The 24,777-nt window shown below is 42.8% G+C and overlaps 2 protein-coding genes and 1 non-coding gene across 3 annotated transcripts; all 3 read right to left on the bottom strand.

Annotated features, from left to right (window-relative positions):
* Nucleotides 1-77: 77 nt before the first annotated feature.
* Nucleotides 78-2,413, bottom strand: LOC101755444 (protein disulfide isomerase-like 1-3). The gene is made up of 5 exons (XM_004971482.1): nt 2,238-2,413; nt 1,736-1,766; nt 1,341-1,634; nt 322-439; nt 78-169 (listed from the first exon to the last, which is right to left on the bottom strand). The coding sequence occupies exons 1-5, from the start codon at nt 2,411-2,413 to the stop codon at nt 78-80; spliced, it is 711 nt and encodes a 236-aa protein (XP_004971539.1).
* A 4,226-nt stretch (nt 2,414-6,639) lies between these two features.
* Nucleotides 6,640-9,502, bottom strand: LOC101755036 (probable mediator of RNA polymerase II transcription subunit 26b). Its single transcript, XM_004971481.1, has 8 exons — nt 9,005-9,502; nt 8,833-8,901; nt 8,642-8,724; nt 8,268-8,332; nt 7,884-8,005; nt 7,635-7,665; nt 7,284-7,535; nt 6,640-6,890 (listed from the first exon to the last, which is right to left on the bottom strand). Exons 1-8 carry the CDS (start codon nt 9,500-9,502, stop codon nt 6,640-6,642), a joined length of 1,371 nt encoding a protein of 456 aa, XP_004971538.1.
* Nucleotides 9,503-22,852: 13,350 nt separating this feature from the next.
* On the bottom strand, nt 22,853-22,925 carry TRNAR-ACG. The gene has a single exon. It is a non-coding gene; the product is annotated as a tRNA-Arg (tRNA).
* Nucleotides 22,926-24,777: the final 1,852 nt, after the last annotated feature.

The following is a 24,777-nucleotide window of genomic DNA, read 5'->3' as shown; positions in this document are numbered from 1 at the left end:
GCCAACAGATAGCTCAAACAAGTGAAAACGAACATTGTGGAAATAAAGAATCAAGCACAAGGCCTATCAGTAGATATTCACCCATGCTTGGTGAAGATCTCCATAATCGTTGCTATCAGGATCTGGCATACCCGTTTCATCCATTCCCTCAACTTAAGCATAACTTTTTCTAAAAAAAAACTCAAGCATAACCGCAACAGAATACCATGTTTTCACGAACAAGTCCGTAGAATTGAAGAGGCTTGCTTTGTAGTAGTAGTCTAGGCTGCATAAGCCAAAAATTCCTTCGAACAACCAGTTGTAATATAACAAGGAGCAAACCTTTCTTGGCAGAATTGAAAATAACATCCCTCAGGTTGTTTGGAGTGACTTTTTTAATAGATTGATTGTTAAGTGCTGGAATTGGATCTGACTCATGATATGATTCCAATGTACCATCCTACATGAACACAAACAGGTGAAATGTTAAGGTTAGTAAAATTTAAAATGGGAGTAATTACTAATGACCCTTGATCCTCCACAAATAAAGTGATGATAAATGGCAAACAGAGGAGATTGCATCATTTGAGAACTATGCCTTAGAGTAGACAGAGTCAACTAAAATTTTGAAGGGAGTAGTAAATACGCCAAAATGGAAGAGTAGAAACCGTCTAAGGAGGGTAGTGCACTTGGGATGCGGTGGAGTGGACAACATCAACTGGTTGGAATCAGAGGCATTTTACGATTTATTTTAATTTTAAATATTAAATAAAATATGACATAAATGATAGTCATACAGTAGCATGAAACTTTGTGTCTATAGCAACGAAAATAAAACATGCAATGGAAACTATGGAACACAAGGACTGAAACCAGAAAGTTCATGAGGAAGTACTTTGAGGCGGGGCCAGTTCTGGAGGAACCAAATACGCCGTTACCTGACATTGGTAGTCGAGCCTATTCGATGTAGTCGATCAGAGGTCTCGTGTAAGGGCACAACTTCGGAGACCCGCTCTTCCAACGCAACAGTGGAGAGAGTTTGTTGGCTGGTGTATTGTGCACGGAAGACTGAGAAGGAGCGCCTCTCTCTTATAGGCACCAGAAACCTTTTGGATCGCATCCGACGGGGCTCGGCGAGGTGAGCGAGTGCACGTGTGTGGCATCCTGTTATCCCTTCCTCAACTTGTCAATAGGCGTAGCATGGCTCCACCTTATAAGTTGGATAAAGTTGGTTAGGAATCCTCTCAACTTCCAAGGTGGTTTTATTACAAATGTAACTATCACCATGTGAATAGACCTTGAGATTTAATATCTCAATTGAATTAATAGGCCACCGGCCCATTTAATCTAACAGAACTTACAACCTTGCCCTTGTCATTGTCATCGGTGCTCGAACTCGCAGCATCCTCTGCCGACCTAATTTTAGTAGAGTCTGAACCCAATTGTTTCTTCAGATATTGCACTATGCTCTCTGCATCCCTCGCACCTACATATTCTTGCACAGTCCTCCCTTCGTTCCTGAAGAACTTGATAGTTGGGTACCCAAGAACGCGCCACTTCTCTCTGCGATCCTTATTGTTCTTGCCGCTGGCGTCAATCTTAGCGAGAACGATCGACGGGTCATGATTGCGCAGGATGGACGCGGCCTTCTCGTACTGCAGCATGACATACGGACAGGATCATGAGCAATACATGAGTTATACATTCTCCTCAGGAAGGATTCGGAATGTCAGAGAATTTTATGGCTAAAAGTTACCTCTGGGGCTAGTTTCTTGCTCCAGTAACACCTGTCGATTATAAAGATCAAATACATGTGGCCAATACTCAATAGAAGGCCATTCCGTATGATTTTTTTTTCGAGATTGAAAACTCATTCGGGATTTGTGTAAGGGGGTGTTTGGATACGAGGTGTTAAACTTTAACAGTGTCACATCGGATGTTCGGATGCTAATTAGGAGAACTAAATATGAGCTAATTATAAAACTAATTGTAGAACCCTGTGCTAATTTGCGAGACGAATCTATTAAGCCTAATTAATCCATCATTAGCAATTAGTTACTGTAGCACCACATTGTCAAATCATCGATTAATTAGGCTTAATAGATTCGTCTCGTGAATTACACTCCATCTGTGCAATTAGTTTTGTAATTAGCCTATGTTTAATACTCCTAATTAACATCCAAACATCCGATGTGACATGTGTTAAACTTTAACACATGGTTGCCAAACAGGCCCTAAGTATGGTACAACAAATTTACCAGGGTGCGTAGAAATTGACGACGATGAACTGGTGCGGAGCGACCACCTCCGAGAAGTTGCCTGCGTTCAGCGTCAGCACCGCCGTCTCCTCCGCCGCGCGGGCGCTGCAGGTGGACGAGGACTGCAGCAGGAGCAGCCCGAGGAAGGCGGAGGGGAGCAGCGAGGAGCTCGCCATTGCTGGGGCTGATTTGGCTGGGGCGTGCCGGCCTGATCGATAGCATCGAGGTGGTGGACTGGTGGCCGGCGGGCATTTTATTAGTGTGTGTGTGTCGTCGCGGGGGAGCGGCATGGCCATGAAGAAGTTTGCTCATGTTGGGTCTCCGCCGTTTTCAGTCTTAGGGTCTTGTTCACTTCGGCCTAGTATGTCCTGCCTGCGTGCACCGGCCCGGTTCACAGATTCGACCCTCCATCCCATCCTTTACAAACCGATGTGGTTGTGTCCATGGGGAATCTTACCATGAGCACCTCATGTTGCAGAATGTAAATGGTGCACAATACACAGAAAGCAATCTAGAAGTAGTCAAACATTCTTATTTTTTTTAAAAAAGATAGGTGATTTTATATTCCCAAAGATGAAATTTTTTTAGGTGTAGTTCATTTGCAATTATTTTGTATCTGCAAAACTAAATAGAATTCAGAAATCTCAATTTTTGTGCGAATGTAGAAAGTATCATTATCTACAGGTGTGCTAAGTTTAAAAATGTTTGGCAACTTCCAGAAGTCTAGATTGCTTTTATGGCACATTTGTAGCATTTGCTTTATCTGGTGCATTACAGCAGAAAAGCATCCTCACGGCTAATAGCTTACAACCTTCAGCGACGAGGCAGCCAAAAGCTAAAGGGCATCTCTGCAAGATGCGGCCCATACAGTCTTGCACAGTGTCCCCCAAGTTCCTCAAGAAACGTGGGGGCTGATTGGTTGCATGTGCCAAGGCTGAGCCAAGAGGCTGCTGGGATACAGTCTGTGCTATTTTGGTTGCGACTCATCTCAACCTGACCTGACGCATGCAAAATGTACCACCGATCCTAACTCTCGGGAAACGCAGATGAAGTCCGTTTCCTACGGGCCTAGCTCGGTGGGTGCAGGTGATCTCCCACTAATGATGATGTTAAGTAGGTGATTAATTTATATTAAGTGATATTAGTGTTTTTCAAAGATGATTAAGGTCTAATAGGTAAAATAAGAGCTATTAAAATAAATTTAAACAAAATAAACATCACTGTAGTACTTAATTTTAAAGTTTATCTCATGCGGCACGTTCTTATGCGGGCAACCAAACAACTTTTGTACATGGCTTGGCAGGATGAATATAAGTAACCAATCAAACCTTGGTTGCATCTGTTTAGCTTGGCTAGCGGGAGCTTGGCTCCCGGATACGAGCCAGGTTTGGCTCAACTGCAAACCAATCACGCCCACGGTGTATACCGTACTTCCTGCACGGATCGTTAGACGCAACGGCCTTCTCGTACTGCAACATGCAATGCATAGGATATCGTGAGCAACATAAAAGCTACATTATATTCTCCTCAGGAAAGATCCAGCTTTGAAGTTTTATTGGTATAATGATCAAGAAGTACCTCTGGTCTCTGGAGCTATAGTTCCTTGCTCCAATAACATCTCTATGTGGATAACAGACATCAAAGGAATATGGTCAATACAATGCTACTGCAATGTTCGTTTGAATCAAAGAGAAAAGACTTAAATTTTGACTACAATTTTACTCTGACGACTTATCTTCTATCCACTTGCTAGTCATGATAATTCAAAGTTTGCAGCTCCCTCGAATGCAAAATATTAATGAAATACAGCACAGAAAGATTGGTCACCATGCATGTGTTCCTGTCCTGTATAATATCTGTTTGTGTGAGCCACTATAATCTTGACAATATATCGATAGGTTGTGGCCTTCACCACTCACCTTTTGCACCCATGTACTCCACATTAGGGTGTGAAAACGACCAGACATGATCGAAAATTGCCAATACTAACCGCATTTTCTTCCTCAGAAACGACAAGGGAAATGAAACTATTCAAAACTACTGAAATAAAAACAATAGGAACCAATATAAACGACCAGGAAAACCGACCGTAGAATCATAATTTTATTCGTTAGGTTTGAGCATTCAATTAAGCATGACTATTAATTATATGTCCCACAAAATTTCTCTCAAACTACAGGTGCAACTTACAATTCATTCAACACAACCATATTTCATATAAATGTATAATGATATGATTAAGCATGCGCTAAGTGTACTGTGTGACTAGCATAGGGCCATATATATGCCCCTTGATGATTAAAGACTGAAGTTCCATGTAAATTCGAGCAAAATATGCTATACATTTCCATATCATTTCTTATGATTTCTGTCTCCATATCTTCATTTCTCATTTTCTCGAAAATGATTCAAAGACAGTTTAAATTGAACTTCCAAATGGGATATTTGATAATGTAAATCGAATAGTATCATGGACTTGTAGCTATTTTTAACATAGACTGTAAACTCATCAGTATGTTAAAAATTAAATATATGTTTCAACGTAACTCACTTTATCTTTAGAAGTCCTAGTTGACAAAAAAAAATATAGTTCATTATATATAAAAGAAAAGTGCCTAATTATCTTGGTAAAAAAGGTCTAACTAGATAAATTCAAATGGTACCCCAAATTTAAATTTTATGCATGCACGGTCCAAAACTTAAAAGTGGCGCGTGTGCATGTGCAGGTGCGTGCGAATTATGATTGATTGGGCAACTGATCTATTTAATAAAGTTGCCACTCCAATTTAAAAGAAAAAAGGTTGAACAATAAAATTTGTTGGCACAAATCGGCAAGCCAAATTAAGTAGACAAAGTTATCGTTGATGCTACCACTACACAACAATACGAAATTGGCAACAGAGTAAGTGCCAATGAACTGTCAGTAAAGCTTCTGGCATGCGGTCTGTTGGTGATTCTTGTTCTGCAGAGCAACCATTAGTTGATACATATATCTATATTACCGACTAACGGTCAGTCCGTGATTGTATTTGCTACATTGAACTATCATCTGGAGAATAAGGCCCCAAATTTTCTTAGTCACTTTATGGTTTCAAAAATTTAACAATATTGAAATTTAGCATGAACATATATATGATCAGCTGACCCTTTTGGGCAAAAATCATTGATAAATTAAAATTAGGAAAATGTACCTGTGCTAACCTTTTGGAGCTTCTTTAATTGTAGAAATTTTGTTTGCCATTGTACTACTCTTGTTCATATAATCAAGTTGACTAGCTACTTGGGATAACAGTTCTGGTTGGCATAGTTCATACACATATCTTTTTGGGGGAAGGGGACGCTATTTTCTGAGAGGCCGCAGACAAATGTAGCCATATAAGGATGAGATCATCAGCATGTGTTAGTTCCTGTAGTTCTTAGAGTGATATGCATATATAGAGTATGAAATAACATAGTTAATTGTCGAGTCGCCGCACCATAGATGTGAGATCGATATAGATATGTACTGCATGGACATATATATATCCGACGGATCGATATCCGTACTATTGTGGACAAGGAGGATACTGGAGAGTGGAATGTGGAGTTGTGGACATGAGATGATAGAATATATGTTACTAACTGACTCTAGATCCACATCACCACATGGATGCCCACGATCGTATCGCTGGTCGCTAGACATCTCCGATCCGATATTCCCAGTTATATATCACAATACATGCATGTAGATCCTTTGAGTAGCAAAAAACAACCTAGCTAACTATTACACGTTCTATTTTGTTCACGGAAATTTGATGTACTGCAATTACATGGCAACAACATATCTATCATTTAATGGGATATAAAGATGTCACAAAGATGAAGCTGTATCAGATTAATTGATATATTTTCTGCATTTATATCATCAAAAAGATGTTGTACATCCACATGTTATGCTTGATCTTCTGTAGCTAGTGTTCTAGCAAATAATACAGATTGAACTACAGGTCAGCTACTAGCTCCCCAATTGATACATCTCAAAATGATTGCATAACAAGTTTATGGCAGAATTTATGTAATCCCTTGCCACTTGAGCGAGGAATATGCAGTTTGCAATGCCATATCGTTAACCTGTTTGTTAGTCTAGATTTGGCAAAACAAATACTGATAGTAAACACTGATCATTTGCATCCATCATGTTCCCAACTCCTGCTGATGTGACCTTTTTGCTTTACTGAAGGGGTCCGGCTAATGTGATTCATTGACGTCGTCAAAGGAATCGTCCTGCTGATGGGGTTCGTTGACGTGGTCGATTGTGTCCCTTCGATGTCATTTGACTTTGGTATGTCACACAGCTCCATAACTTGGATTGCACGTTTCTTTTTTGCTAGAAGAAAAAAAAGTATATTTGCTAATATCAATGTCACAGGCAATAACAAGAACGGTTATAAGTGAGAAGGGACTCACCATTTTCTGCTTCCTGGTAAGCTCCACGAAGCTTGCGCTTCGTCTCATCTAGATTCATATAAGTTAATTGGGCCTTCTTCTTCTCTGTCCCCACCTTGGATCCTACAGATGATTCTGTCGGCACCCCCATTTTCTTGAGCCAAGTAAGCATAGAGTAAACCGTCAGTAAAGCTTCAACTATATAATTGAACATCTCATTATAGCAGCCTGTATATACATACACACACACACACACACACACACACACACACACACACACACACACACACACACACACACACACACACACACACACACACACATATATCAATATAGCAAGAAGTAAACTCACTGTGACTTGGCCTGATGGCAGATCTATCGCAGCAACAATAATTGGAGGATTTCTTGCAACAGTAACTGTGCCTAGATTCTCACAGGGTTTCTTCTCAAGAGTTTTTATTTCAGAGATCCTCCTTGGTGCATATCCATCGCTAGAGTGCTTAATTTTGATACGTATGCGAGGGACTTGAGGAACTTGTGATCCTTGTTGGTCCTGTGTTTTTTGTATGTTTGTTTTCTGCAACGCCGGTTCTTGTCTTGCTGGTAAATCTGATTGCTGACCTTGTTGCCTCATTAACGAATTTCCAGCAGCATCGAGCAGCTTCTGTGGTGGGTTTGTGTTCTTCGATGGTGTCCCTTGTCTTGCTGGTAGCTTCTGTGGATTCCTTTTGTCAAGTGGTGACCCTTGTGTCACTGGTAAGGTTTGTACTATAATCGGATCTTTGCTCCGTGGCACAGTGTTTGATGGCTTCGCACCATAATGTTTGCTGTTGCTCCCATAGTTGCCACCTTTGTCCATGCCCACGTTGGTCACTGCAATATCATTTATCAGTGTCAAAATAAAGGTCCATTTTGGGTGAAAGCCAATAAATACTTTGTAAAAGGTATTATCTCAGTAGAAAGCAGACTCACCTATCCCATCGTCATCCATGCCTTGGAGGAACTTTGTGCCATGACGATCAAAGAAATAAGCACATCAAATCTTAAAAGGTTAGATTGTTGTTTAAGCGCAAGTCCATTAATGGAGAAAAGAAGAAATGTGTTTGCAACACTAATTTTTTTTAAGAAAATAAAGCTGTGTTTGCAACACTTTGGAAAAGCAACAATTTTTTGAAAAAAAGAAAAGCTGTTTTCGCAACAGTTGGATGTATATGTTAGTACCTCAGAGACATTTTGCATTGCAGTAGCGTGGCTGACAAGAAATAATGCTCCAACGTCCATGGGTGGAATAGCAAGCCCTTCATCTTCAGCGGCCAATGGATTTGATATATCCAGAGATTTATCTACAGATTCAGTTATTTCATTTAGCTAAGCTGCAGGGGCGGATCCAACGTGGGGAGCCCCCCAAAGCCCCCCTACAAATTTTAGCCATAGGTGAAGAGCAGGAAGAAGAAAAGGAGGAAGAAGAAGAAGGGAAAGAGAGGAGGGAGGAAGAAGAAGGGGAAGATGAGCCCCCCTAATCTTTGATCTTGGATCCGCCACTGCTAAGCTGAGCCTTGATGAAGAAAATGATCAAGTACTAAGACATGCAAGAATAACACTCACTTGGATCACCATCCTCTGTAGCCTTTGTAGCAGCAATCCATTCATCGAGCACAGCTTTCCAGCCCCTGCAGCACAAGAAGGAAGGCATCAGGAAGTTCAATACACAATACCGGCTCATGGAATATATAGGATCTAGATGAGAAACAGCATAGTTTCTTAAGTGAATTTATCAAGGGCTCACTATGTGCTCCATACACTCCAATCCCATGGCCAACCAAAATGTGCTGAATACACAAACCGAGGGAGTAGTTGTTAATTAGCTAGTATGCTGGCACATTCTTTCAAAGACCATGCTAATTAATAGCAACGACATTTTAAGCTACATGTCTATGATATTCGTTGCTATGGAGTAATGGTTGAGGTAATGATCTTACTTGATGATTTCACGCACAAGCGTCCTGATTTTATGTAACTTGTGCTTGCTCAGTGCAGCAACAGCATCCCCAATCTCAGTACTCTGCAAGAGCCAAAACAAATCATCAATCCACAAAAAGCAACGAACCAAATAATACACTGTAACAATAAAACAATTCCAAGGCAGCTTCATCTTCCTAGCTATACCTACCTTGATTTTATCCGCAGTGAGCTGCATCAACTGCAGCCTTCTCAGTGAATCGAACAAGATGCTGGCAGACTGCAACATTACAGAAAAACACGTATGCTTTTTAAAAATGCAACGAAACCAGACATGATTGAAACAAGGGTTAACTGGATGGTTCTTTGGGTTTGTTAATTACCTGCTCATGGTGATTCAGGAGGATTTCCTTGATGCGTAGAACCTCGTCGATCTCCTGGGTTTCTTCGTCCACCTCATCAGCGAGCGTCTGCAGCCAGTCCATCTCAAGCTCGCTGGAGGCATTGGCATTGTCACCGTGGCCATTACCGTTCTGATCAGCCATGCCCTCTTCGTGATTCTTGTCCTCAGGCTCCTCCGGAGGCGCTACGACCGTGCAGCTCGCCACTTTGCTTCCCTTATCTGACACCTGCAGCGCGGTGCCGCCGCTGACCTCGCCCGCGGACCTCCCCTGCAGGGTCGGGACGATGGCCGCCGGCGCCGTGTAGATCTGCTCCACGATGCCGTCGCGCCGGCGCCGGAACTCCTGCGGCGAGTCGGTCGCGGCGACGAGGACGGCTTTGCCGATCACGTCGTAGATGTCGCGGCCCCGGAAGAGCTCGCGCCACGGCCCCAGCCCCGTGCTGTCCGTGCCGGCCATCGAAGAATTCCCTGCCGCCATGGGGGCAAGAAATCATGATTCACCATGAACTGGATGGCGAAAGCTATGGAACCATGCAAGGACAGTACAACACACAACTAACGCACACTCACGCACTGATACACGTGTGACACACACACACACCGGCGAGAGAGACTTCTTCCGTTTCTTGCAGAGAGTATACGACGACCGCCCAGGACGTCGTCTCGTCGTAGGTAACCGCGATGCGAATCGAAAACCTAGATTCTCCCCCTTTCTCTTTGTCTCTCTCTTTTCTATATCTCTGCCTCTCGCCGCAAAGACGAACCTACACCTCGACGCAGGGGCACAGCACATACTCTCTCTCTAGCTCGCTCGATCTCTCTACTACCAGCCCTAGCCGATTGGAGGAAGACGACGACTATAGAGGCGGCTGGGGAACAAAGCCAGCAAGATATACCTGCGCGCTCGGTGGATAGCGACGCCGCCGTCGAGAGAAGCTTTTCCCTAATGACGTCGACCAGCGCGACGGCCCCCTGGATCGGCGGCTGCTCACCCGGCCGGCCACGCGCGCGTCGGATGATTCTCTCTGACGCGACTCGCCCCTCGTGATGGCGGCTGGAGAATTGAAAACGAAATAGGGATGCAGGTGCTGTTCTCACCTTATTATCACCCGCATTGAATGTCATCGTTACCTTCCTATTTTGGCTTCTAGCCGTTGATAAATGATAACAAGCATGTGGGCTGGCTGGAAAAGGGTTTTAGGTCATTTGCAGTTTAGCCCCCACTATTCCTGCCGGCAAATGAGTGTCCAAGAGTCAGCACCACTGTGTTGCTACTTTAGGATTAGCTAGGTTCCAAATCTTTTTAACGAGTTTATTGGAACCTTATTTTCTGTTGCTTTCATGCTTCACTTGTATTCCTTGTTCAATCGTCGTTCTCTCATGCTTTTTCTTAACCTTTTGCCTACCTATATGTGCAAAAATGCTAACCATAACTTTTGTCTTGTACGTTAATCGAATTAAAGTAGGTGTCACGTTCTTTGTATGTGTACGCTTTATTTGCCAAACACACAGACTATAAAATGTTCAACACACATGTACACACTACAGGAAACAAAACAAGAATTTTCATGTGTGCCACGAACCGATAGGGATGAAGCAAACAATTACCTCAATTCGAATTTCTTGGTGAAATTTTTTCGGGGATGTTTAAGGACATATTTTGATCCCCGATCAAATTTTTATGTCTTATAATTTAAACATCAATTTTATGACATGCGTAGTTCAAATATAAAATAATTCTATTAAATAGGTATAAACACATTTAAATTCTCAAAAAATATATTGTTACATAAAAAATATAATTAAGTTAATTAAACTCTAGGTTATATTAAAGGCTTTTTAAAAAAAGTTAGCTATTGATCACCTTTAATTTTGGTAGAGAGAAGATAGTTAATTATAAACATGTGCTGTGAAATGAACACCAAATGAAGCAAATCATTATCTCAATTTGGATTTGTTGGTGAAACTTTTTGGGGTTGATATAAGGATAACTTTTTGTACCTGACCAAATTTCAGAATTTTAGAGAAAATTTGGGTATTATTAAATTTAATAAACTATGTGACTAAGGAAACTAGAGCATAAAGTATACAAATATTCGATTTTTTTCATTCAGAATTTGTATGTGGTATTGAAATGTGTGAATCTACTTGCATTTATGTTTGTTTGTAATTTAAAGATCATTTTTACAACACATGTAGTTCATGTAATTTTGATAAATAGGTAGAAACATATTTAAAGTCTAAATAATACCACATATATATAAAAATTCAAATTATTACTCAATATAAATCGTGTAATCTTGAGGCCTATGAAATACTTTAGGATATTAAGGTAATTTTTTAATGCTACGTTGTGAGTTCCACTTGAAATCATAGTCAATTATCTTGTTATTCAATTTCCCTATAAGTTCCGCATAAACACACAAGGAAATTGCAATTTTCCTACGAGTTGACCAAACCGACAAGAAATTTTGCATTTCCTTTTGAGTCTTTATGGTACCTAAAAAAATTTGCTTGGCACCTAGGGAAATTTTGGTTTCTAGTAGTGTGTGGCTGCTATCCACTCATTTCTAGCTCCATTTGAGATAAACAACAAACGAAAGAAATCAAACTTTTTTAATAAAATTTTGCCAAAAATATCCTTGCAAGTTTTGTCACAATGTTTTCTCTCTCTATATATTTTTAATCAAAACTTTATTTTTTTGGAAAAAAATCAAAAGTTTTTTCCTCGATTTTGCGCTATTTCTGAAAAGATGGAAGAAGGGAGCAGATGAAAGTGAGTGGAATTGTCTAATTATTTGTCTTTCGCCCATCCTAGTTCAGAATCACTAAGCGAATGGCTTGAGGAAGGGTGTTTTATTTTGTTGCTTGTTGTCGGAGTGCATGCTTATTGGCACTACACATCACCAATTCAATTCATTAAAACTAAGTGTCAAGTGGTCCAAAGCCATGACTAAACAATAATCGAAAGAAGTTAAAACGTCTTCTAAAAAATGCCAACAAAATCAAGGCTATTGTCCAAATTGAAATCTTTCCAATTTTGATGGAAAATAATATCTAAACAGTTTTCTCAATACTTGCTCCATTTCTTGCAAAAAGGAAAGAAGAGAGAAGATGGAAGCACGTGGCCCCTGTCGTATTAGTATTTTGCATGTGCTAGCTACGGAGAGACTAAGGCAGAAGTGAGAAAAGGGGCATTGTATTTTTTTTTTGCTCTTGGTCCAAGTGTGTGCCGATGGTACTACACACCACCAAGAAAACTAATATACAATAAAAGTGTAAGATGTGATTATTGATATTGTAGATGAAGCAAGTCAAAACTTTTTCTGAATTTGCAGGAAGAAATACAGGTAAGTTTTGTTTCAACTTTTACACAAAATTTTTATCAAAATTTTTTCACATTCCTTCAGCAACGAATTTTTAGAACATTTTTCTCAATAATTGCGCCATTTGCTCCAAAAAGAGAAGGTAGAAGATGGAGGCATGTAGTACGATATCTGATTTGCCTTTTGCATGTCTTACTACCTAGGAAACAACTAACAAAAACAAATAAAGGCACCAATTGGTCCAAGCCCGTTCTAGAACAAATAATAAACGAAAGTTGATAAAATAGTTAATGAACTTTCTTATGTTTTATGCTCTTTAGGTCTGCTGTTTATGGTTGAATAGCATTGTAAAACAGTGGCTGTCATGCATCTAGGTGAAGCAATTTTAGGCAAATATTCTGCATTATAGTTTTCAAGAAAATATTGTAAAATTCAAAATTATTTGTATTAACAATGTTCAAAAGTTAGATTCATATGATTGCCAGCATATTGTGTAATAAATAGTATGACCCTAATTAACAGCCAGCAGCACGCTGGCAGTCGGCAGGTGCACGGCATGACCATGTGTATTCTCCGTTGTCTGAAAATAGTTTACTGGTTATGTATTTGTCTTGGATCCATTCATTTTTAAAAGTTTTACAGATCACTATTTTGTTAATTAATGTAACAGTGTAGTCACTGCTATAATATGCATGACGTTGGTCCATTTGAAAAGTAAACCAAAAATGCTTTGTGGAACTCTAATCACAGAAAAGTAAACCAAATGCATTGTGGAACTCTAATCACAGCATATATGTGGTCCACTTGCAGTCATGCGCCTTGTACTATATATGATCGCTACTAATCATTTCATACTTACATATGGGTGGCTTGTTTAGTGCAAGAATGGTTATATGAAAGATATCGAAGGTGAATTATTCCACGTATAAAACCTTAGCAGCACAATGAAATGATGATACAACTCATAGTTCCATTACGTTTGGGAACAAAAGTTGGGTAATATATATTTCATATGTGTATATGTGATTAATTTTTTATATCTTATCCCTTATCCCTAATCCAAATCATTCTTTGGCAACATTTAACATCCGCACCTTTTTCCATATATTTGTCTTATATTCCTTATATTCCGTTTTTCCAATATCTAACCTCTATCTTGCACCATCAGTCATGGTGTATTGCTGCATATCTTCACTATCTCGCTTTAAATACTCATACACCACATATATGTACATCATGTGGATATAGATTGTATGCATCAAAGTTCAAAAGTAATTAAATAGGTTCTCCTTGTTTCCACATGGACACCCAGTTTGAACTGAATGAGCGATCAGAGGACTCGAACATGAAGAAATTAAGGACCTTCTAGTTCTAAGTGTCACAAATGAGGTGAATGACACTTAGAGTCATACTATTAAGGGGGCCTAAGAGTTGGATGCCTAAACATGATAGGATGCACATTGTGAAATTCTAGAACTAGGTAGCTCGGTAAAGGCCAAAGGAAAAGAATTTGTGCGGAGCAAGGACGACTTAACGATTTCTAAATTGGGACAAGTCTCCTTTTTGCTCCATATGTAGTATAGTTTGGTGTATTGAATAGATGGTTACCGGATTAATGGATTTCAGATAACTTAGAAAGGCTCTACATTCAAAACTATACAACAAGTTCATCGTATATATACACACTAAACTATGGTAACATGCCTCCTCTGGGGTTTGAAGATTGCACACAACGCAATATACAGCAAATTGGCGATGTTGAAAAGTAAACACCAGATTAATCATGTTGTTAACTATATGGAGTCTTAGAAATTTTGTTGTTAACTATATGGAGTCTTAGAAATTTCTATGTAGGACAGTTTGCTACATGCCGTGAGCCTAGCACTTGGTGATGTGAACGTCATAATATTGATAAGCGAGGGCACAAAGAAGAGAAGGGTACATACACCATATTATCTCTCGTGTATATGAGGTGTACGCATTATGCTGTATAAGAAATGGTCCCAGAATATGGCAATGTTCCCAAACCACTGTTATGTTTTTACACATCGTGTATCCAGCGTTGAGGAGGTGAGTACATGCTGCACCATCCGACATGTAGATTTATAGGAGTGGTCCCAACATTGATCAATCATCTACTCCCTCTGCTCTAAATTATAGTTCGTTTTGGCTTTGTTCTATATCAATTTTATCTAACTTTGATAGAAAAAATGCATTAACATCTACAATACCAAATTGGCGCAATGTCAAGATATATACATTGCATGGTAAGTTTAATTAAATTAATTTGATATTAGATGTTGATGCTTTTTGCTATTAAACTTTGTCAAAGTTATAGAAGTTTGATATTAGTAGAACTAAAGTGAACATAATTTAGAATGGAGAGAGTACACAAACAACCATTGATCACAACACTAAGCATCAACTAACACTAGTTAGAATAGCTCATGCTGCTTTCAGCCATGAATAATGTCTTCGCTGGGCCACCATCGACATTGATCCTTTAGACCCACCGCCGCACACATCGACCCAGTGGCCATGGTCTTCACTCTTCACATATCACACTTTGTCACTGCCAGAGTGGCAGACATAACTTCCGCATCAGGCGCCAAAGCTTCCTAATTAATGCTCATATGCATGTAAATCTCCACCGCCTCACACATGTGATCACCTAGCGAGGAAGATCCGTGCCGAAGTTTTGGAGCTAGGATTCACAAGTCGCGGGTATAGCCTTGGTGGAGATCGTGTGATGAACAATCATTCATGGTAAAGTAATAGATGAGTTCCGATTCAATAGCAATCAATATGCCTTCTTTCATGAGTTCTACTTTATGAGTTTGCTTATTCCAATCTATAAACGTTGTAGATTGCATAGGGTGTTCTTGTAGTCATGGTAACTAGATTTGCACGTTTGATCTATCATAACAGCTAGACGTGTGCTTTATGTTCATGCCCTTAGACTTCCTGCACTGATAGGTAGGATCGTGACGGGGTCTCATGCAGTGTAAGGTGGGGGTTTTTAGGAGTCATACCGGAGGTGGTGGTTTAAAGATGTTTTGAATGAGAACCATGTGTTGGTTGCCATCTAGCTAGAACTACAACATATGCATAGTCTAGGCTTTACTCTAGATGAGTTACCTCTTGTTCATATATGCTCATACTTTCTATTTACTCATGTCCATTCATCCATATTCACAACCATCTTGCAACCAGAATTATGTTTTTCGATGCTTAGTTAGTCTAGATCCTGTGACCTTGTTTCCACGGATTGATAAATCTTGGGGAATACTCCAAGGGAAAAGCTACAACTGATGTGTGCGCTTGAGGTTCAAAATGGCGTGCTAACAGCCGTCAACACTTTGTTCATAACAAATAAAAATGTGTACTTCTAGGATTTTTCATCCTTTCTGGAGTTCTACCCCATTTGGGAGTGTTTATTACTCCCCTTGAATTTCAGTTGTCTCGTGAGCTGCTCTTAGAGAAATTTAGTTGGATAGGTAATTCTTTCATGATTTGAGTGGTAATAGAACTGAGTACTTTAAAGGATCCATTTCCATGAAGCTGCAAAACAATATAGTGTAAAGAATATATATTTTTCCTGGTGGATGAGGTTTCTTAAATCATCGTTCAGGGAAAAAAGGTTGTCCTGTAACTTCCTATAATTATTGACATATTCAGATTCTGCTACTTCACTGGGGATTGAACCCAGAATTTATGGTACCGCAGGCCAGCGCCTTATCCATTTGGTCTTGGAGTCAACTATATATCTTAATGACTACTCCCTCCGTTCCCGATTGTAGGTTGTTTTAACTTTTTTTTTCATAAATATTATTATACATCTGAATATAGTGTATGTGTAGGTGCATAATTAATCTATGAACCTAGAAAAGTCAAAACAACCTATAATTTGAAACGAATGGAGTATATATTAATTAAGTTTTACTCCCTTTATTCCAAATTGTAGGTCGTTTTAACTTTTCTAGATTCATAAATGTTTCTGTGCATCTAGCACTATATTTAGATGCATAGAAATATCTATGAACCTAAAAAAGCTAAAAATTGTTAACAATAGGCAAGGCCTCACGCACCTCAAATAAAAACCTATCAGAATTCGGAGTTTTTTGTTAATTTCTTAGAAATTGTTCTGCATTTTGATAATCCATCCTATATTTTCTCAAAATAAATAAAAGGTGATTTGATAATCTATACCTAATATTAAGTGCGGTTGTTTCTTCCAACCGTCGTGGTTATTTTGCAAAAAAATTCCTCAAACTTTTTTTAATCAACCTACGGTCCTAGGAGTAAATTATTTTAGGCTCGGCCATCGAGAATAGAGGCTGTGCCCAGCCACGTCAGCCCCCACGCTCCCGTACGCTCCGCCAACCACGTCGGCCACCGCGGGGCCCGTGCGCTGCGTCTGGCCACGCCAGCCCAGGGCTCCTGTGCGCGGCGTCGATCGTCGCGAGCCCTGTGCGCTGCCGCGTGGGCCCATGCCGCTCCGACCGCCGCGCCCATGCCGGGCGTGGGCCCCTGAGCGCCAGCCCTCGAGCAGCGCAGTCGGGGTGACGGCATGGTGAAGAGGAAAGCTCTCGTTTTCATGCACCTTGCCCCACCCCACCTCCGTCGTCACCGCACCGTTGCCCAACGGATCCGCCGTCGTCGACCCTCCGTAGCTACCCTTCCGTGAGGCGTCCACTCCACTGCCGACGGGAAGCACCACTTCTTCCCGCATCGTCGTCTTTGTCGGTGACCCCAGCACATCGGCCACCGTCTGGTTGGGACGAATTCGGTCGATCCAATCACTGTCATGTCAACCTGCAATGGAGGTTGTCACCGGGGGAAGGGAGGGCAGCGGCAGTCGACAGGCAACGCAAACAGAGGCGGAGGCCGGGACCTCACACCCCCCTCAATGACATCCATCCCCTCCAGATCCGAAACTAAGGCCTCCACATCTAGCAATTGGGGGGTCGATTTTGCACTAGATTGGAACGATTTGGAGTGGATTATTGAAGGGAGGTGGATGGAAACGAGAAGAAGAGGAGAACGCACTCCTGCTCATGGTGGCTAGAGGCGTTATGGCCTAGCGCTAGAAGCGGGAATGAGGCTAGGCACGGGGAGGACGAGCGCTTGCCTGGGCGGCGGCGAGGATGGCAAGATGTGCAGCGCCTGGGTGACGGCGAGGATGGGGCAAAATGCGGGTGGCACCGATGGACGAAGAGGAAGCGACCGGCTAGATGACTATGAGTATGTGGGAAATCGAATGAATGGATAGCGGAGGTTAAATGGTGAATTTTTTATTTCCATGCGTGGGTCCCACGTAATAAACAAATGGTATTAAACCACCTACAAATGTCTTCTACTACTATACTTGCAAAGAGAGGACTACTAGGGACAATGCACCAACATAATAGAAACAAGCGAATAATAATGTGAGAGTAAGTAGGGACCCGTAGCGACGTACGGGGTATTTCTGCTAGTAAATAAATAAAATGTGGAAATCGGAACCATTAATTAATACGCTTGCCTAGACTGTCCCGAAACACGGATATACCGGAATACACCTCCTCACCGGCTTAACGTAACCGCAGCGCATGCGCATCCGAGTCGAGCGGGTCGCCTGCCTTGCTTCTGCTGAGCTGTCACCCCGCTCCACCGCGTCCACCGCACGCAAGCGTCCGGATCCGCGTGGCGCCTACGCCAACCAATCCCGAGTCGCCCACGCATCCGACCTGTCCTCAAATGCACCGTCCGATCCGCCTGCAAATTTCCCCTCCGCCGCGCGCCATCTTTCCAAAATTTCCCCTTCCCTCCGCCGCGACTCCCATCCCTGATCTCTCACGAGTCATGAGCACTCGCGATCCCATTCCCTTCTGATCTCAATCCCGCCGCCGCCGCGTCCACCGCAATCGCGATCCCATCAGATCTCAATCCTGCCGCCGCCGCCGATGATGGCCGCTGACGGGACCCAGCTCCTGCGCGCGGGTGCCTTCGCCTTCACCTTCACCATCGACGGCGCCATAACCACCGTGGTGGCGGACGACCCCGTTGAGGAGGAGCTCGCGCGCCGGCGCGACCGCGACGCATCGAAGAAGATGGACAGCGACGCATCCAAGAAGAGGGACGGCGATGAGGCGAAGAAGAGGGGCCGCGACGGGTCGAAGAAGAGGGGCCGCAACGGGGGCCTTTACCGGCGGGAGGAGTCCGATGAGGAGCGGGGGTGGTCGTCCGCGGTCGTGGAGCGCGGTCTCGCCCTGCGCCATCGGGGAGGCTCCGCGTCCTGCTTCCGCCCCCGTTGTGGCTTGATCGTGGGCGAAGAGGCCGCCGCGTCCGGTGCGCTGGGAGTCGAAGCGGAAGCTGCTGTGGTGGCAGAGGAGCTGCTAGTTGATCCGACCCTGGAGTTCTTCTACCTCGCCGTCCTCTAGGCTCTAGTCAGGCAATGGCATGCTTATGTCTGGACAGGTGCCACGACTTGCAGAGATTCAAAGTTCAAGACTTGCAGAGATTCAAAGTTGCAGATTGGACTTGTCACTCAGCTCAAGACTTGCAGATTGGACTTGTCACTCAGCTCAAGACTTGCAGAGATTCAAAGTTCTGATTCTTTAATTTTTAGACTTAGAGTCAGATTCTAGTTGGAAGCCTCAAACTTTTGTGGTATCTGTAGGTTCGTAGTTATCGACTTCATGTAATCGCTACATGTGACATATCAATCAAAGCAATGGATCACAGTTTATATTCTTTTTAGCTGTGATCTTATCTTATGTTACTGCTTTGATCCATTTACTGTTCTGTCTCTGATACTGGATTGATTTCTCACTTTCCAGTAACCAAACTGAAGGGGAGTCCATGTGCTAAATTTGATTATTATACTGCTGCGTATGTTCATGGATCAAATTCAATAAACTGTTTCCTTCTCTGCAAAATTGGCCTTCTCCTCATCTTTCTTGTTCAAATTTGCAATTTTTTCATCAATGCTGGATTGTTACCATTTTTCAACTAGTAATTAATTGAATAATTTTGTTACTCCTGCGTAACAACATCACAAAACAGAGAGTCACAAAGTGATGATCGTTTTATTTGTAACATCACAAATGCACCGCTATGAGTCTTTCCAGGAAACTCGATAAATTCAGATTGTCAGCACTGTTATATTCACAAGTAAATTATTGCTTCTCTCTACTCTAATGCACTTTTGCCCTCGGTAATAATCATTCACCGTGGATTGCAGGTTACTTGTAGATTGAGGCTCCGTATGAGCAGCTGCCGCCCTTCATCAGAAGCAGAGCCCCTCATCAGCTAATTGCTGTTACAAGATAAGATGGCCAGTTTAGGTGGCGATGATCCTGGTGATCCTAAACAGAAACTCGGTGATGGTGTGCATCACTCACGCCAACAGCATGCAGCAAATGAGGTTCAATTACGGCAGCAGAGATGAACCTCCTCATTCCTTTGAGCAGACGCAGAATGGTTCAGTCTGTGCCAGTCCATAGAAGCAGTACTATGATGCGACCATCTGATGACGGGCAGTCAAGCTCATCTTCCTCCACTCGCCAAATGCTCGGAAGCCAGCACGCCAATGATTGGTCCTCGTCTTTCCGCTCGGTAGCATCCCCATCTTCCAGACGCCTCACGACGGTGGCCTTTGTGAAGAAGATCAACTGGAGCTCACTGCAGGACAAGTCCAATCCAAGGAGTGCGTCAGAAACCCCATTATTTCTGCTTGAGTTCCATACAGCACCCTCTTGTGTCCGTTGTCTGAAGCTGGCTCCAAACTTTGCTGCTTTGTTGTAAAAGATGAACTTGTGATCATAGCAAAGATGATAGTGTACATTATGACGTTATTCACAATTTACAGTAAACATGCAGCGAACGGTTGCTCTGTTGTTCATCTTCTTACAGCCAGCCTGCCTGCCAGCAGGCATCAGTTGATTTCATAGTTGTGTCCTATTCAACCATATGTTTCTACTCACCGCTGGATGCCAGTATTCTTAAGCGAGGTGAAAAGACTGTCAAAGGGCCAGTTGTTTGGCTCTTTATAATTGTTTCCTGAGCTCTGTGTTGATTTGCAGACATCTTCTGGAAATAGAATTATTTTGGACCTCTGACAATAGAAGTTTGATATGCTTGCTGACTACTGGAAAAAGATTTGTACAAGTTGCTGAGCAGGGCATTATAATTTCTTTTTGTCAGCCGTATTTTGACAAACATACACTGGAACACTTTGTTAGAGTTTGTGGTTATCCAACAACCTTAGACACTAATCCTGCCAGTAAGGGGGTGTTTGTTTCCTAGAAGCTAAACTTTAGCCCTGTCACATTGGATGTTTGAATACTAATTAGGAGTATTAAATATAGGCTAATTACAAAACTAATTGCACATATGGAGGCTAATTCGCGAGATGAATCTATTAAGTCTAATTAATCCATGATTTGACAATATGATGCTACATTAACCATTTGCTAATGATGGATTAATTAGGCTTAATTGATTCATCTCGCGAATTAGCCTAGGGCTTCTGCAATTAGTTTTATAATTAGCTCATATTTAGTTCTTCTAATTAGCATCCGAATATTCGATGTGACAAGTGCTAAACTTTAGCCCAAGGATCCAAACACGCCGCCTAAGTATCTCCTTTACTATTTCAAGAGTGCTGTTACCAAAGTAAGATTCAGACATTCACATAATCACGAAGCACATATATGATATATATAACTGTTTACTATCCTGTTGAAGGAATTGAAATTTCTTTGATTGTTTACCCTGTACCCACATTTGATTGTTTAACATATAAGTATTTTGTTCCATTATCTTCTTCGTAACAAATAAAAATGCGTACATCTAGGATTTGAATTTCAGTTGTCTCATGAAATGCTCTTAGGATTTAGGAATCTAGTTGGACAAGCAATTCTTTCATGATTTTAAGTGGTAATAGAACTTGTTTTTGAAAAGGAAGTGGTAATAGAACTGACTCAACAGCCCGCGTCGTCTCTATCGGAGGCGGCACGGGCGGAAACCCAGCCCCCGCCGCCAGCGCCCCCAGCTCGGCTCTGCCGCCGCTCGAGCAGGCCGCCGGAAGCCCGACCGGATGCAAGGACGGTGGAGCATGTTTCTTCCCTTTGCGTTTCCCCTCCCTTCTCTCACCCCTTCCTCCTCCTTCCTCCTTCCCCCTTCCATGGTGGTGGCATGCCGGTGATGCTCCGACCAGGTTTGTGGACCAGGCGGTTGGATCCGCCACACTAGGATGCAAATCTACGATGGCTGCGTGTCCTCATCGCGGGAAACGGCGCACGGCGTTCCCGCGTGCCAACGGGGCAGCCCGGCCTGGATCCAGCAACTGCTGAGGCTGACGGCGCCAGCGGTCATCGGGCCTCCTCTTGGGCCCTTCAACGACGTCGGCATGCGGCCTTGGGTCGACAACAACGACGCCACGTGGTGAAGGTAGCGTGCGGCCTAGGGCTGCCGGTGCTGTTGGGGCGTGGCCTTGGGCGGCACTGCCCCAGCGCGGCATCCATGCGCTGCTGCAGCTGTGTGGCAACGGCGACCTGCGGCCTGTGAAGCATCCCTGGCGTGGCAACCTTGCGGTGACTCACCGCAGGGCATTTCTGCAAGCTCTAGCGGTGCTCCTGTGGCTGGCAATGGTGCTGCTACAGTGGCTGGTGGCCCCCTTGGACGCCCGATGTGGGGACGCCCGCATTGCGTGGTTGCTGGTGGCCGCGGGGATGCCCGCGGTCGCCACCGCCCACCGGTGTTCGATGACGGATCAACGGCTTCTGCGGCACGGCATGAGTGGTCGCAGTTGGGGGTGTGCACGGGATTGCATAGGATTGAGGCCTCGGCGAAAGCTTTTCCCATCTTAGAGAATGATGACAACGTCTTCGGGTGCTGTTTACTTCCTTGAAAGCGTCAATCGAATTGCCCTTTTCCCTCTTGCATGTGTGCTTCCTGAATGTACATCCAGACTATATGGTCAGGCGACGGTGGCGCCTATAGCATCATACCCCTCTTAGAGGCGTCGCTTTGGAAGCTCACCACACATACCTACCTATTGCGCCGCTTCCATGGTGTTCTTTTATTTTAATCAAAAAAGGAAAAAGAAAAAAAAGAGAGATGCCGGTGTTGGTGATCTTTGTGCACGTGCCGCGGTGGTGGTGATGTAGTGGCGTGCCGAGGCTGAGTTGAGTGAAGTGCGGCTTGTGTCGATGGCTCAATCCGACCTATCGAAGATTTGATGAGTTGGCTTGTGTCGATGTCGCCATCCGACCCGGTGCCTGATTCGTTAAAAAAAACTGATCCATCTCTATGAAGCTGCAAAACAATATAGAGCTAAGAATAAATTTTTCTCGTGATGGTTTCTTAAATCAACGCTTAGGGCTAAAAAAAGATTCTCTTGTAACTTCCTATGATTATGGACGTATTTAGATTCTGATGGAAATTTAAAAAAAGATTCTCTTGTAACTTCCTATGATTATGGACGTATTTAGATTCTGATGGAAATTTAAAAAAACCGACTCCGCTGGGGATCGAACCCAGAATCTCTGGTTCCGTAGACCAGCGCCTTATCCATTGGGCCACGGAGTCAACGGTACATTTTCGTGAGCTGAAGCTTATTGGCTGAATTAAGCAATTAGCACATTAGTCAGCGCTTCCTGTACTAATGGCAAATACTCCAGTTAACACTGCGTCCCAAAAGTAGGAATTAATAAGATGTTTTTTTTTGGAAAGCTACCGCAATGTTAAACGGAACCTCTTGCGTGGTCATTGGCTCATTGCTCAAATAGCATTCTTACCTCTCCGCTACCAGCCAGTAGATATCATTAACAAATTCGTAGACAATGACATATGAACGATTTTGACCTTAGTTATTTTTTAGTATTTTTTAAAATGAATCTAACCGGAGAGCTGCTGATTATATTAATAAACCAGAAGGCACAGCTAGTAATAACTGTCCAAAAAAGTTGACAACATTGAGTTATTTTTCGGAACGAACCAAGAGTTGCTGATTATATTAATAAAGAAGAAGGCACACCTAGTAAATAACTATCAGGGTTGACAACAGAAGAAACAACAACTAAATCCCTAACAACTAAGAGGTAACTATGACTAATGGGATGTTTGTTTCCAGGACTAAAGTTTAGTCCCTATCACATCGAATATTTAGATACTAAGTAGAAGTATTAAATATAGGTTAATTACAAAACCAATTGCATAAATGAAGGCTAATTTACGAGATGAATCTATTAAGCCTAATTAATCCATGATTAGTATATATTTACTGTAGCATCACATGATCAAATCATAGACTAATTAGGTTTAATAGATTCGTCTCGCGAATTAGCCTTCATTTATGCAATTGGTTTATAATTAACTTATATTTATACTCTAAACATTCGATGTGACAGGGACTAAAGTCACTGGAACCAAAGATCCCATCACAATTCCGCTAGCAAACAACTTCACTCACAGCACATCCCAGAAAGGCACGCCAAACCCATTAACGCGTTGAGGAGGTACGGTGGCAACAACTCCACGAACCTTTGGGCGTGGCCAGTATGGTCATCGAAGGAGAGCTGGCCTGTGGGTGCCTCGGCCTTGGGGTGCCAGTGGTCGTGCAGTGAGAGAGCCGCACTTGGTGTGCGGGGAGGTGCTCCACCTCCGCATGATGCTGGATTTGGTTACCGTGCAACGAGAGTGCTGCGCCTGGTGCGCAGGGAGGTGCTTCACCTTCGCATGGTTTCGACAACCTCCATCTGGCCTTGCTTGCTTCGGCTTCGCTTTCATCCTCTTCACTTGGTTGTTGCTTGTCTCTATTTCTATGCGGCACTCCCCTTCAGGGCATCCTTCCCCGTGGAGCGCGTCGATGTGCGCTGAACTGAGTGGCACCTTGAGAAGCTTTGGCTTATTGCGAGCGTCCATGAGCAACTGCAGGTGCTTAGCACTACTCGGTCTCCCAAGGCACGGTGAAGAGTGATTCAGGTCAAGGTTAATCCTGGCACGTTGCCAACCTCTCTTGCCTTAGTTTGGGCTACCTAGTTGCTTGGTGTCTAACCGTGAAGGAGGTGTCTTCATATCTGGTGCGCATTTGGGTTCTTCCTTGGTGCATAGATGGCAAGCTTGTTCGATGTGTGGTTCTACCCGACATTCGACTTGAGGTTACACCTTTGGAGCATGAATTGCTCGGCTCCCTTATGAGGTTGTTTTGTTTTGTTTTGTTCCTCTCAGTTGCGTTCAGTGCTGCGATTGTAATCCTTTGTGACTCCCTATACCCTTTCTATCAATGTATCCTGATGACCGTACTCGTTGATGAGGATGGTTGCCTGATCTTATAATATCGCTTTGAAGAGATGAATTTCAGGTGGACTTTCTTAGCCCCGCGTTGACTCCTAAAAAAAGGCCTTAAAAGCCTTCTTGCCTAGCATTTATCTCTTCTCTG

The sequence above is a fragment of the Setaria italica genome, chromosome V, assembly GCF_000263155.2.
Source record: "Setaria italica strain Yugu1 chromosome V, Setaria_italica_v2.0, whole genome shotgun sequence".
In the NCBI taxonomy this organism is placed as follows: Eukaryota; Viridiplantae; Streptophyta; class Magnoliopsida; order Poales; family Poaceae; genus Setaria; species Setaria italica.
Note: the sequence above shows the minus strand (reverse complement) of the source record. Positions and strands in the feature narration are given on the sequence as shown.